Source organism: Pristiophorus japonicus, chromosome 6 (genome assembly GCF_044704955.1).
Source record: "Pristiophorus japonicus isolate sPriJap1 chromosome 6, sPriJap1.hap1, whole genome shotgun sequence".
In the NCBI taxonomy this organism is placed as follows: Eukaryota; Metazoa; Chordata; class Chondrichthyes; family Pristiophoridae; genus Pristiophorus; species Pristiophorus japonicus.
Window position 1 is genome coordinate 210,760,365 of NC_091982.1, and position 14,279 is coordinate 210,774,643.

Sequence of the window (14,279 nt, forward strand, 5' to 3'; positions counted from 1 at the left end):
GCTCCTTGCTGGTCTTTCCTTGTAAAACTGGGGGATAGATATATTCCAAAAAAAGGCTCCGTTATCTCCCATCAAATCTCTTGGGCTCTGTTTAAACTGTACTGTCCACTGATTTTCAAATGTCTCCTTTGTCAGCAGTAACTCGATTAGGGTGTGAGAATGTGCTATCACTGGTTTTGCATTGTTTTAGAATTGTCCAGTTTCTTGACCATGATTTCCATTGTGCTTGATTGGGTAATTCGATTATCTCTTAGAGGGTGAATAGTTCCCCCAGACAGTCTGGGGTCTTTAATACACGAATTTGGCCCCACCTCCTGTATTTGATAACTCTCTTTTTTCAGCCAAAATGTTGTAGAATCTTAAAATTGATATGCTCCTTCCCATAGATGTTTAGGGGATCTCAAGCTTCTGTAATTTAGGTCCATTTTGAATTCCCTTTCCTATGAGTCCAAACACTGGGGGGGGGGGGGGGTCTCCATGAATGCATCCCATTTTATTCCCCGCAGGCTTCGTCTGCCCCTTTAAACTCATTTTAAAAGCCCAGAAAGGGATTCTTCTTCTCTGTAGGGGAAAGGTACCTGGAATCTTTGCGAGATATTGGTAAATTCTACAGTCCTTAATTAATCTGTGTCTTTCTAAATGAAGATTTATCCTGTCCGTCAGAATTTTTTCCAATAATTTTCTCAAGGATAGGCTGACTGGCCTGTAATTACTCGGTCTATCCCTTTCTCCCTTCTTAAACAGAGGTACCACATTAGCAGTCCTCTGGCACCATATATTACCCCCAACCCCGTGAGCTCTTATCTTGCACAGTAACCTCTTATGTGGCACCTTATCGAATGTCTTCTGGAAATCCAAATATACTACGTCGTGTAGTTCCCCTTCATCCACCCTGCTTGTTACATCCTCAAAGAACTCCAGCAGATTTATCAAACGTGATTTCCCTTTCATAAAACCATGCTGATTCTGCTTGATTGTATTATGATTTTCTAAATGTCCTGCTACTACTTCCTTAATAATGGACTCTAGCATTTTCCTAATGACAGATGTTAGGCTAACTGGTCTATAGTTTCCTGCTTTTTGTCTGCCTCCTTTCTTGAATAGGGGTGTTACATTTGCGGTTTTCCAATCTGCTGGGACCTCTCCAGAATCCAGGGAATTTTGGTAGATTACAACTATCTCTGCAGCCACTTCTTTTATGACCCTAGGGTGCAGGCCATCAGGTCCAGGGGACTCGTCCGCCTTTAGTCCCATTAGTTTGCCTTGTACTTTTTCTTTAGTGATGGCGATTGTTTTAAGTTCCCCCCCCCTCCTCTCTATAGCCCCTTGATTATTTATTATTATTGGGATTTTTAGTGTCTTCTACCATGAAGACCGATACAAAATATTTGTTCAAGGTCTCTGTCATTTCCCTGTTTCCCATTATTAATTCTCCAGTCTCATCTTCTAAGGGATCACATTTACTTTAGCTACTCTCTTCCTTTTTATATACCTGTAGAAGCTCTTACTGTCTGTTTTTATATTTGTTGGTAGTTTACTCTCATAATCTATCTTCTCTCTTTATTTTTTTAGTTGTCCTTAGCTGGTTTCTAAAAAGTTCCCAGTCCTCTGGCCTACCACTAATCTTTGCAACATTGTATGCCTTTGTTTTCAATTTGATACCATCCTTAACTTCCTTAGTTAGCCACGGATGGTTCATCCTTCTCTTAGAGTCTTTCTTTCTCACTGGAATATATCTTTGCTGAGAGTTATGAAATATCTCCTTAAATATCTGCCACTGCATATCTACCATCTTACCCTTTAATCTATTTTCCCAGTATACTTTAACCAACTCTGCCTTCATACCTTTGTAATTGCCTTTATTTAAGTTCAGGACACTAGTTTGAGACCTAAGTTTCTTGCCCTCAAACTGTATTTGAAATTCTAATATGCTATGATCATTCTTCCCTAGAGGACCCTTTACTATGCGATCATTAATTAATCCTATCATACGAACATAAGAAATAGGAGCAGGAGTAGGCCCTACGGCCCCTTGAAACTGCTCCACCATTCAATAAGATCATGGCTGATCATCAACTTCAACACCACTTTCCTGTCTGATCTCCATATTGCTTGATTCTCCTAGACTCCAAAAATCCAATTATCGCAGCCTTGAATATATTCAGAAAATCGGCAGCTGCAGCCCTCTGGGGCAGAGAATTCCAAAGATTCACAACCCTCTGAATGAAGAAATTCCTCATCATCTCTGTCTTAAATGGCCGACCCCTTATCCTGAGACTGTGCCCCCTAGTTCTAGACACTCCAGCCAGGGGAAACAACCTCTCAGCAAGCTAGCTTTCTGTGCTTCTCGCACAAGGACACCCAAATCTCTCTGAACACCAACATTTAAAAGTTTCTCACCATTTAAAAAATATTCTGGTTTCCTATTCTTCCTACCAAAGTGAATAACCTCACATTTCCCTACATTATACGCCATCTGCCACCTTACTGCCCACTCACTTAGTCTATCTATATCCCTTTGCAGATGCTTTGTATTCTCCTCACAGCTTACTGGCCCACCTAGCTTCGTATCATCAGCAAACTTGGATACATTACACCCAGTCCCTTCATCTAGGTCATTAATATAGATTGTAAATAGCTGAGGCCCCAGCACTGATCCTTGCGACACACCATTAGTTACAGTTTGCCAACCTGAAAAAGACCCGTTTATCCCTACTCACTGTTTTCTGTCCGTTAGCCAATCCGCTATCCATCCTAATACATTACCTCCAATCTCATGAGCCCTTATCTTCTGTAATAACCTTTTAGGTGGCACCTTATCGAATGCCTTTTGGAAATCCAAGTATACTCCATCCACTGGGTCCCTTTTATCTACCCTGCTAGTTACATCCTCAAAAAACTCGAATAAATTTGTCAAACACAACTTCCCTTGTGTATCTCATTACACATTACCAGAACTAAAATAGCCTGCTCCCTGGTTGGTTCCACAATGTGTTGTTCTAAGAAACCATCCTGAATACACTCTAGGAACTCATCCTCAAGGCTACCTTTGCCAATTTGATTTGTCCAATCTATATGAAGATTAAAAATCACCCATGATTATTGTTGTACCTTTCTTACAAACCTCCATTATTTCTTGATTTATATTCTGTCCTACAATGTAGCTACTGTTAGGGGGCCTATTAGATTACTCCCACCAGTGACTTATTTCCCTTATTATTTATTTCTTACCTCCACCCAAACTGATTCTACATCTTGATCTTCTGCGACAATATCATTTCTCACTACTTCACAGATCTCATCCTTTATTAACAGAGCAATCCCATCTCATTTTCCTTTCTGTCTATCCTTCCGAAATTTCAAATAACCCTGAATATTCAGTTCCCAGCCTTGGTTACCTTGCAATCACGTCTCTGTAATGGCTATCAGATCATACTCAAGGTTGTTGCTCAACATTTTTAGATTGAGGAATTTGAGGAGTGTTGACAAGGTGGCACAGTGCTTTTTCATTCACCTTCTAACAAAAAATATTACTGATCAAAGTAAGGTATTTAAAGGAAACTGATAATTCAAAGATCCCTTTTACAAGCTTTATGGCTTTTCCAAGATGATTCTGACCACATATTATGTCACACTTTTTATTTTGATCTATTTAGTGAGCTGTGTGGTGATAGTTTTTGGTGCCTCCATCCCACACCATTCGGGCACTGAAAGGGAGAGATGGTGACCTGGTGTGTGTCACTGATGCTACACCTCTGAGAGCAATAAGAACATAAGAACATAAGAACATAAGAATTAGGAACAGGAGTAGGCCATCTAGCCCCTCGAGCCTGCTCCGCCATTCAACAAGGTCATGGCTGATCTGGCCGTGGACTCAGTTCCACTTACCCGCCCGCTCCCCGTAACCCTTAATTCCCTTTATTGGTTAAAAATCTATCTATCTGTGATTTGAATACATTCAATGAGCTAGACTCAACTGCTTCCTTGGGCAGAGAATTCCACAGATTCACAACCCTCTGGGAGAAGAAATTCCTTCTCAACTCGGTTTTAAATTGGCTCCCCCGTATTTTGAGGCTGTGCCCCCTAGTTCTAGTCTCCCCGACCAGTGGAAACAACTTCTCTGCCTCTATCTTGTCTATGATAGAGGCCAAAGCACATCACCATCTCCATTCAGGATACCCTATCCTAATGTTAATTAAAAGTATTGGCATGCGGGCATTTACAAATGCTCAGGAAAATAATTACTGTTTTTTTTAAAGCAAACATTTTCCCATTTAAAAATATGTAGCGACAGCCTATGAACGTATGTTTTGCTTTTAAGTAGCTTATTTGCAGGATCCGCAAGATCCTGCAAATCCCCAGGGAGGATAGATGCACCAATATCAGTATTCTCGATCAGGCCAACATCCCCAGCATCCCCAGCATCGAAGCACTGACCACACTTGACCAGCTCCGTTGGGCGGGCCACATTGCTCGCATGACTGACACGAGACTCCCAAAGCAAGCGCTCTACTTGGAATTCCTACACGGCAAGCGAGCCTCAGGTGGAAAGAGGAAACATTTCAAGGGCACCCTCAAAGCCTCCTTGATAAAGTGCAACATCCCCACCGACACCTGGAAGTCCCTGGTCAAAGATCGCCCGAAGTGGAGAAAGTGGGAGGGCGCTGAGCAACTCGAGTCTCATCGCGGAGAGCATGCAGAAAACAAACACAGGCAGCGGAAAGAGCGTGCAACAAACCAGACTCCCCACCCACCCTTTCCTCCAACAACTGTCTGTCCCACCTGCGACAAAGTCTGTAATTCCAGTATTGGACTGTTCAGTCACATGAGAACTCATTTTTGGAGTGGAAGCAAGTCTTCCTCGATTTCGAAGGACTGCCTATGATGATGATATAAAAAAACATAGAAACATAGAAAATAGGTACAGGAGCAGGCCATTCGGCCCTTCGAACCTGCACCATCATTCAATATGATCATGGCTGATTAGGCAACTTCAGTACCCCACTCCTGCTTTCTCTCCATACCCCTGATCCCTTTAGCCGTAAGGGCCACCTCTAACTCCCTTTTGAATATATCCAACGAACTGGACTCAACAACTTTCTGTGGTAGGGAATTCCATAGGTTCAAAATTCTCTGGGTGAAAAGGTTTCTTCTCATCTCGGTCCTAGATGGTTTACCCCTTATCCTTAGACTGTGACCCCTGGTTCTGGACTTCCCTAACATCGGGAACATTCTTCCTGCATCTAACCTGTCCAATCCCATCAGAATTTTATATGCTTCTATAAGATCCCCTCTCATTCTTCTAAATTCCAGTGAATATAAGCCTAGTCGATCCAGTCTTTCTTCATATGTCAGTCCTGCCATCCCGGGAATCAGTCTGGTAAACCTTCGCTGCACTCCCTCAATAGCAAGAATGACCTTCATCAGATTAGGAGACCAAAACTGCACACAACAAAGGTGTGGTCTCACCAAGGCCCTGTACAACTGCAGCAAGACCTCCCTGCTCCTATACTCAAATCCTCTCGCTATGAAGGCCAACATGCCATTTGCTTTCTTTATTGCCTGCTGTACCTGCATGCCTACTTTCAATGAGTGATGTACCATGACACCCAGGTCTTGTTGCATCTCCCCTTTTACTAATCTGTCACCATTCAGATAATAATCTGCCTTCCTGTTTTTGCCACCAAAGTTGATAACCTCACACTTATCCACATTATACTGCATCTGCCATGCATTTGCCCACTCACCTAACCTGTCCAAGTCACCCTGCAGCCTCTTAGCATCCTCCTCACAGCTCACACTGCAACCCAGCTTAGTGTCATCTGCAAACTTGGAGATATTAAATTCAATTCCTTTGTTTAAATCATTAATACATATTGTAAATAGCTGGGGTCCCAGCACTGAACCTTGTGGTACCCCACTAGTCATTGCCTGCCATTCTGAAAAGGACCTTAGTCTCTGAATTAATTGTGTCACTCTCCATCTTAATGAAGAATTCTACCATATTATGGTCACTTTTCCCCAAGGGGCCTCGCACGACAAGATTGCTAATTAATCCTCTCTCATTACACAAGACCCTGTCTAGGATGGCCTGCTCGCTAGTTGGTTCCTCGACATATTAGTCTAGAAAACCATCCCTTATACACGCCAGGAAATCCTCCTCCACAGAAATCCAATCTTTGTGGAAAAGCATTTAGAAAACCATTATGTTGAAACATTCGTTTGTGGTGTAATTGTGATAAAAAAAAACTGGGCTGCTCTCCCTTCGCAAAAAAAAAACGATTCTCAAAAAGGGATTTTATGAGACAGCGTCAGTAACTTTTCACCAGCTGGGTCTTTGGTGACTACCGGCACAGAACCCAACAGTGAAATCTGCTCTACACCTAAAGCACTGCACTACTAAGTCTCGTTTTTCTCACAGCTCAGTATTCACTCTCCGCTTTCATTGTACTCCAGACGTTTCCTTGTGTTCACTAAGAGCGCTGGCAAAGTTACAGCTCTCCGTTTATTCACCCTGCTTCCTGTCTATTCAATAACAGCTCTCATTGCCTGCATGGCTTTCTCTGTCCCCTCCACCCCCGCCTCTCTGCCGTTCCAATTGTCCTTACTGGAGGAGGAGTTCCACGTCGTTCGCGCCATCCCCTTTTAAAATCATTAGCACCGACTACTATCTTATGCATTTAATGGATAGAAATGGTTGCAAATTGCTCAATTGAAGAAATGCAAGCCAGGTCAGTGGGGACTTCGGTTTATATATACACGATAAATTACATGTGCCGTGTGTGTGTAACGCGTTGATCATAACAAGCCGTTGAATATAATTGAGTTTACAATTTTAACAGCACATGCCTGATTACAGTAAAATATTCATAAAGGCTGTTGAAAAGGTGGATAATTTAGGGGGGGTGGGTGGGGGTTGCAGAAGTTTTGTTCTCTTTATTTGTGTGGCTAAGTTCCTGTAGCTGTGGAAGCTGGGTCCCATTGTTATTGTTTTGGAGATTCACCGAGTAACGTGGTGTTGCATACTGTCCTTGGCGCCATGTTTTTGGAACAAAGACTTGTTATTAATGCTACAATCGGAGGTCGTAATCAGCAAACTCCACACTGATAGCACCCCTTGTGTATTTAACAATGACAGTAGATGGATTTCTTTCTGCGAAAACACCCCCGCTCCCCCAGGAAAAGGTCCGTTGTGGGTATTGCTGAGAAGCTCACCTGTGGGGCAGGTGATGTGCTTTTATTTACAGCAAACAGGCAGCTGAGCAACAAGGCGGCCAGTGGCTGCAGCGTCCCACCTGTGCCTGTTCAGTGGGCACGTGTTTCTATCACCTGGATACATCTGGAGAAATGTACCCACGGCTCCAGGAATCCCGTGAATGCAAATTAATAGCTACATTTTAGTACGCGCTGCAAATATTCCCTCTCTACCTGCGAAAACAATTATTTCTTGCACAAGCTACTGGTTTTGGAGGCGTGCACTCAAGTATCTGCTGGATATGCTTTGTGAGTTGGGTTTAGACCAACGATTACCAGGAATACTCATTTGCACAGATGGCCAGATACTGTACAGGTTTAAATCTAGCCAGTGACGTTCCTGTAGTTGAAGCAGTTGTTAGCTTTACATGTATATTTCCTGCCAGTTGTTGATTGCACAGTGCAGCGAAGGGAATCCTGCAGATTGCAGACTTGCTGCTTTTCAACGTTGAAGTCAGTAACGGACGATTGAAGAACACTCCGCTATAATTCTCAATTTACAAATAAGACATAAGACAGCAAGAGTAAAAGTTGTATTCAATCGAAAACGATAGGGCGGGAAACAAAATTAGAATTGCTGGCCCGTAACCAGAGTAGCTGTAGTGCTTATCGCTGGTGTTTTTGATTTCCTGTGCTAGAACCATCCATTCCAGAATAGTGACTTCGCCAGTTGCTGCTTATTTGCAGTGAATGATACTGCTTTTCTGTGCTGGAAATGATAAGAAAATAAACAAATATGCTCGTATAATACCTATTGTGTTTCGTATAATACCTATTGTGTTCCTAACACAGATGAGGCTGCACACAGGGAAGTAACAGTGACCTCAGCCTTTATTAAGACACTCCAGAATGAGGAACAGGCCTTAGGCGCAGGCTTATATACAGTGCTCCCAAGGGATGCTGGGATCCTTTGGGACTTCAGGGGATGAGCCCCCTGGTGGCGGAACATGGGAGTGCATGCTTTACAGATACACAACATCACTCCCTCCGCAAAGTCAAAGTGAAAACTATTTACAAGGTGAGGCGGTCGGGAGCCTTTCTTTTCCTGGTGGACCGCCTCGGTACAAATGTCTGTTCTGGTGTGTTGGCTGTGCCCTCGCTGTGCTGGCGTGTTGTTGGCCCTGCAGGGCTGATGGGTGAGCCTGGCCTTGCTGGGCTGTTGGGCGTGATGGGTTTGATTTCCTGGTCCGGCATGGTATTGTTGATCCTTTGGGTGTATGTTGTGGGCTCTCAAAAGATGGTGTCTGCTGTGGGTTGTTCAGAGTAGTCTGTGAACTGCAGCCTCGTTTGGTCCAGGTGCTTTCTGCAAATTTGTCCATTGTCTAGTTTGACTACAAACACCCTATTCCCTTCTTTAGCTATCACCATGCCCGTGATCCACTTGGGACCATGTCCATAGTTTAGCACATACACAGGGTCATTCAGATTAATTTCCTGTGACACAGTGGCGCGACCATCGTTTACATTTTGTTGCTGCCACCTGCTCTCAACCTGATCATGCAGGTTGGGGTGAACCAGCAAGATCTGATTTTAAGTGTCCTTTTCATGAGTAGCTCAGCCGGGAGCACCCCTGTGAGCGAGTGGGGTCTCGTGCGGTAGCTGAGCAGTTTTCGGGACAGGCGGGTTTGGAGTGAGCCTTCTGTGACTCGTTTAAGGCTCTATTTGATTGTTTGCACTGCCCGCTCTGCTTGCCCATTGGAGGCTGGTCTAAACGGGGCCGAGGTAACATGTTTGATCCCATTTCGGGTCATGAATTCTTTAAATTCGGCACTGGTGAAACATGGCCCGTTGTCACTGACCAGTATATCAGGCAGGCTGTGGGTGGCAAACATGGCCCTCAGGCTTTCAATGGTGGCAGTGGCGGTGCTTCCCAACATTATTTCACATTCAATCCATTTTGAAAAAGCATCCACCACCACCAGGAACATTTTACCAAGAAATGGGCCTGCATAGTCGACATGGATCCTCGACCATGGTCTGGAGGGCCGGGACCACAAACTTAGTGATGCCTCTCTGGGCGCGTTGCTCAACTGAGCACACACGCTGCATTGCCGTACACAGGACTCTAAGTCAGAGTCGATACCGGGCCACCACACGTGGGATCTGGCTATCGCTTTCATCATTACTATACCCGGGTGTGTGCTGGGGAGATCCAAGATGAACGTCTCCCTGCCCTTTTTTGATAGCACTACGCGGTTACCCCACAACAGGCAATCTGCCTGAATGGACAGCTCGTCCTTTCGCCGCTGGAACGGCTTGATTGTCTCTTGCATTTCAACGGGGATGCTGGCCCAATTCCCATGCATACACAGTTTTTTTACTAGGGACAGCAGACGATCTTGGCTGGTCCAAGTCTTAATCTGGCAAGCCTTGACAGGTGATTTATCATTTTCAAATGCTTCCATGACCATCAGCAAGTCTGCGGGCTGCGCCACCATCAACAAGTTTGCAGACTGCGCCATTTCCACCCCCGTGGTGGGCAATGGTAGCCGACAGAGAGCATCCGCACAGTTCTCGGTGCCTGGCCTGTTGCGGATGGTCATGGAAGCATTTGAAAATAAGCTGATAGCGCGAGTGCCCACCGTTGTATGTGGGCTGAGGCATTAGTATTTATCCCCTTGTTTTTAGCGAACAAGGATGTGAGGGGCTTGTGATCGGTTTCCAGCTCAAATTTAAGGCCAAACAGGTACTGATGCATTTTCTTTACCCCGAACACACATGCTAATGGCTCTTTCTCAATCATGCTGTAGGCCCTCTCAGCCTTAGACAAGCTCCTAGAAGCATAGGCGACAGGTTGCAACTTCCCCGCAATGTTAGCTTGTTGTAATACACACCCGACTCCGTACGACGACGTGTCACATGCTAGCACAAGTCTTTTACACGGGTTGTACAATACAAGCAGCATGTTGGAGCATAAAATGTTTCTGGCTTTCTCAAAAGCAATTACTTGTTTTTTTCCCCATACCCAGTTCTCACCTTTGCACAATAACACATGTAGGGGCTCTAAAAGGGTGCTTAACCCCAGTAGGAAGTTACCAAAATAGTTGAGGAGTCCCAGGAATGACCGCAGCTCCATGACATTTTGTGGCCTGGGCGCATTCCTGATTGCCTTTGTCTTGACATTTGTGGGCCGAATGCTGCGATCTTTCTCCCCAAAAACTCCACTTCTGTTGCCATGAAGACTCATTTTGACCTCTCCAGCCGCAGCCCCACGCGATCCAGTTGCTGGAGGACCTCCTCCAGGTTTTGTAGGTGCTTGGCGGTGTCCCGACCCATGACCAATATGTCATCCTGAAAGACCACCATGTGTGGTACCGACTTGAGTTGGCTCTCCATGTTTCTCTGGAAGATCGCTGCAGCAGACTGAATTCCAAACGGGCATCTGTTGTAGATGAACAGTCCCTTGTGCATGTTGATGCAGGTGAGACCCTTCGAAGACTCCTCCAGCTCCTGCGTGTCATGTAGGCCGAAGTCAGGTCGAGCTTGGTCAACGTCTTGCCTCCTGCCAGCGTCACAAATAGGTCGTCTGCCTTAGGTAGTGGGTATTGGTCCTGTAGCAAGAAACAATGAATAGTTACTTTATGATCGCTGCAAATCCTGACCGTGCCATCACTTTTGAGTACTGGAACAATCAGGCTGGCCCACTCGCTGAATTCCACTGGGGAGATGATGCCCTCGCGTTGCAGCCTGTCCAGCTCGATTTCCACTCTCTTCCCTCATCATGTGAGGTACCGCTCGCACCTTGTGGTGAATGGGTCGGGCCTCTGAGATCAAGCACCTTCGCCCCGGAAAAGTTTCCAATGCCTGGCTCAAAAAGTGAAGGAGATTTGTTCAAAACCTGGGTGCATGAGGCCTCATCGACATGTGATAGCGCTCGGATGTCATCCCAGTTCCAGTGGATATTGCCCAGCCAGCTCCTTCCAAGCAGTCCCGGCCATCGCCCGGGACAATCCAGAGTGGCAGTTCGTGCACCGTGCCCTCGTAGGTGATCTTGACCATGGCGCTGCCCAGGACAGTGATAAGCTCTTTGGCGTACGTTCTCAGTTTCCTGTGGATGGGGCTCAGGGCTGATCTGAATGCTTTGTTGCACCACAGTTTCTCAAAAATCTTTTTATTCATGATGGATTGGCTAGCGCCAGTGTCCAGTTCCATGGCTACGGGTAAGCCATTCAATTTTACGTTTAGCATTATAGGTGGACATTTCGTCGAAAATGTGTGCACCCCGTGTACTTCAGCATCTGCCTCCTCTCTCTGAGGCTCAAAATTGCTTTATCCACCATGGACCGATCTTCCTCTGCCACGTCGTGGTTAGCAGGTTTTGCAGAGCTTGCAGCTCGTTTGCAAGCTCGTTGAAGATACCCCATTGTTCCACAGCTCTTGCAAACATACCCTTTGAAGCGGCATGAATAGGCTGAATGGAAGCCTACACAATGCCAACAAGGTGTGAATTGCCTTGCAGTCATCCTTTGTTGGGGACTCTGAGTCATCTGGGTCACCTGAGGCCTGCTGGCAGTTGCAGGCTCGTAGGTTCTGCCCTGTACATTTCTGCTTGCAAACACAGTTCCAGTTAATTTATGAATATTGCTAGCACTTGTGTGCTGAGAGATTTGTTTGGTGTTATCACTGGTGGACATAAACGCCTGTGCAATTGCAATGGCCTTACTAAGGGTCGGTGTCTCTACAATCAAACGTTTTCGTAGGATGGTCTCGTGGCCAATGCCCAGTACAAAAAAGTCTCTGAGCATTTGCTCCAGGTAGCCATCAAACTCACATTGTCCTGCAAGTCGCCTTAGCTCAGCGACGTAGCTCGCCACTTCCTGACCTTCAGACCGCTGGCACGTGTAGAACCAATACCTTGCCATCAGCATGTTCTCCTTTGGGCTAAGATGCTCCCGAACCAGTGTATACAGCTCCTCATACGACTTATCTGTGGGTTTCACTGGAGCCAGAAGATTCTTCATGAGGCTGTAGGTTGGTGCCCCGCAGACTGCGAGGAGGACCACTCTCCTTTTTGCAGCGCTTCCTTCTCCATCCAGCTCGTTGGCTACAAAGTACTGGTCTAGGCGTTCGACATCGGCTTCCCAGTCCTCACTCTCTGAGAACTTCTCCAGGATGCCCACAGTTTGCTGCACTGTTGTGTTGGATTCGTATTCTCGTTGTCAGTTATTGTGTTCCTAACACAGATGAGGCTGCACAGAGGGAGGTTAAAGTAGCAGTGACCTCAGTCTTTAATAAGACACTCCAGAGTGAGGAACAGACCTTAGGGGCCAGCTTATATACAATGCTCCCAAGGGATGCTGGATCCCTTGGGACTTCAGGGGATGAGCCCCCTGGTGGCAGAACATGGGAGTGCATGCTTTACAGATACACAACAATACCATCCACAAAAGTCCAGATATTAGTGAATAAAACTTCCATTTAACTGGACAGTCGAGTTTATGGGTAAAGGTAGCACATGCATCACATTTGTCCAGCACCACTAAATTTGCATTTTGAAGCACCGCAAAGACAGTGCTCGGATGTATTACCCCGACAATCTGATACAAACCAAAATATACTATATTGCCCTTGCATAAGGTCTTGGTTAGGCCTTCTCTTGAATACTATGCTCACTTTGCATCCCCATTGTGGGTAATATAGAAGCCTTGGAAAAGGTTCAGAGGAGGGCTGCTGGATCGGTGCCTAGTTTGAAGGCTCTCAATTACCACGAGACGTAGAGCGCTGCAGGTTCATACTCTCAAAGCAGACTTTGAGAAGATTTTTCAAATAATGAAAGGATTAGATTTGTTCCATGTGGATCGGCTAGTTGATTTAGTTTGGGAGAACCATAGGATACGAGTGTAAATCGCTTAAGCAAAAAACTAGGCTAGATGTCAGGAGGTACTGAACTTTTCACAGAGTTGCCAGCTCATGCAGTGTGTGGATTTGCAGCAAACATTTAAAAGGGAACTGGTTGAGTTCCTAACTGCGGCCGACATCACTATGTATAAAATGTAGGTGAGGTATTGATTGATGTAGCTCCCAGTCACTAATGTCTCCTGGAAATCGTTTGATTACCTTTGGGGGTCAGAGAAGAATTTCCAAGTTGTTTTTTCTCTGCACTTTTGCATTTCCCAGGAGAATGTGCGGTTGGCTGGTGAGGCTGGATGGCAGTCATGGTGTGCAGAAGTTCCACCATGAAAGTATGGGGCAAGCTTGACAGACCAGCTGATCTTTGCTTGTTTGTTGTTTGCATATGTACAGGAACACTGACAAACTTCAGAGCAATTTTTAAAATGCGCTGTACAATCTGTGCAATGCAAAGTTCAGCCACTTTGTAAATTATTTAGTGAGGTTTGCTTCTTGCTGATAACACATTTTCCATAATATTGTCCATTCTCTTTAGCGCAGAGAAAATTTCAATCTGGGCATCTGCTTAGTTGTCAGCTACTTCATTAGAAATTGCACAGAATTAGACTCCAAGGCTGTGGCCCCTACCTCCATTTGCTCACTAGAAATACTCGCCTGAGCTTCTTCCTCACTCTCATTCCCATTAGCAGCTTCCATCACAATGTCAGCAATTTTATGTTGGTCAACAATCTGGATGCCAGCACTTCCTCATCAACACCAGCCCTATAATCCTCTGAGAACTCTGCATTCCTCCAATTCTGGCCTCTTGTGAATCCTAAGTTTTGGAATTCTTCCCTAAACCTCTCCAACTCTCGACCTTTAAAACACTCCTTTAAGCCTACTTCTTTGACCAAGCATTTAATCACCCATCCAGTACCTCCTTCTTTGCCTCGGGCTCAATTTTTGTCTAATTGTGCGCCTATGAAGTGTTTGGAATGATTTCCTAAGTTAAAGGTGCTATATATGCAAGTTGTTGTTGATGACAATAGATTGAAAGCTCATTATCTATGGCAGTCGCAATAGGTAACCCATTTGCGGGAAGAGGTTCACTGCTTTAGAGTGAGCTGTTGGTCCCTCTGTGAATCCTTGGCTGTATCAGATGAAGTTTCTTCCTCTGCTGGTGGGAAGAATTTACA

The 14,279-nt window shown here is 45.2% G+C and overlaps 1 protein-coding gene across 2 annotated transcripts in view; it reads left to right on the forward strand.

Moving 5' to 3' along the window:
• The first annotated feature begins 6,606 nt into the window (after positions 1 to 6,606).
• Positions 6,607 to 14,279, forward strand: part of LOC139265370 (uncharacterized) — a 99,261-nt gene continuing 91,588 nt past the window's right edge. For both annotated transcript variants that reach the window (XM_070882342.1, XM_070882343.1), the window contains exon 1: positions 6,607 to 6,731. In XM_070882342.1, coding sequence (XP_070738443.1) covers positions 6,694 to 6,731 — 38 coding nt within the window. In that variant the 5' untranslated portion in view covers positions 6,607 to 6,693. The remainder of the gene's footprint in view (positions 6,732 to 14,279) is intronic.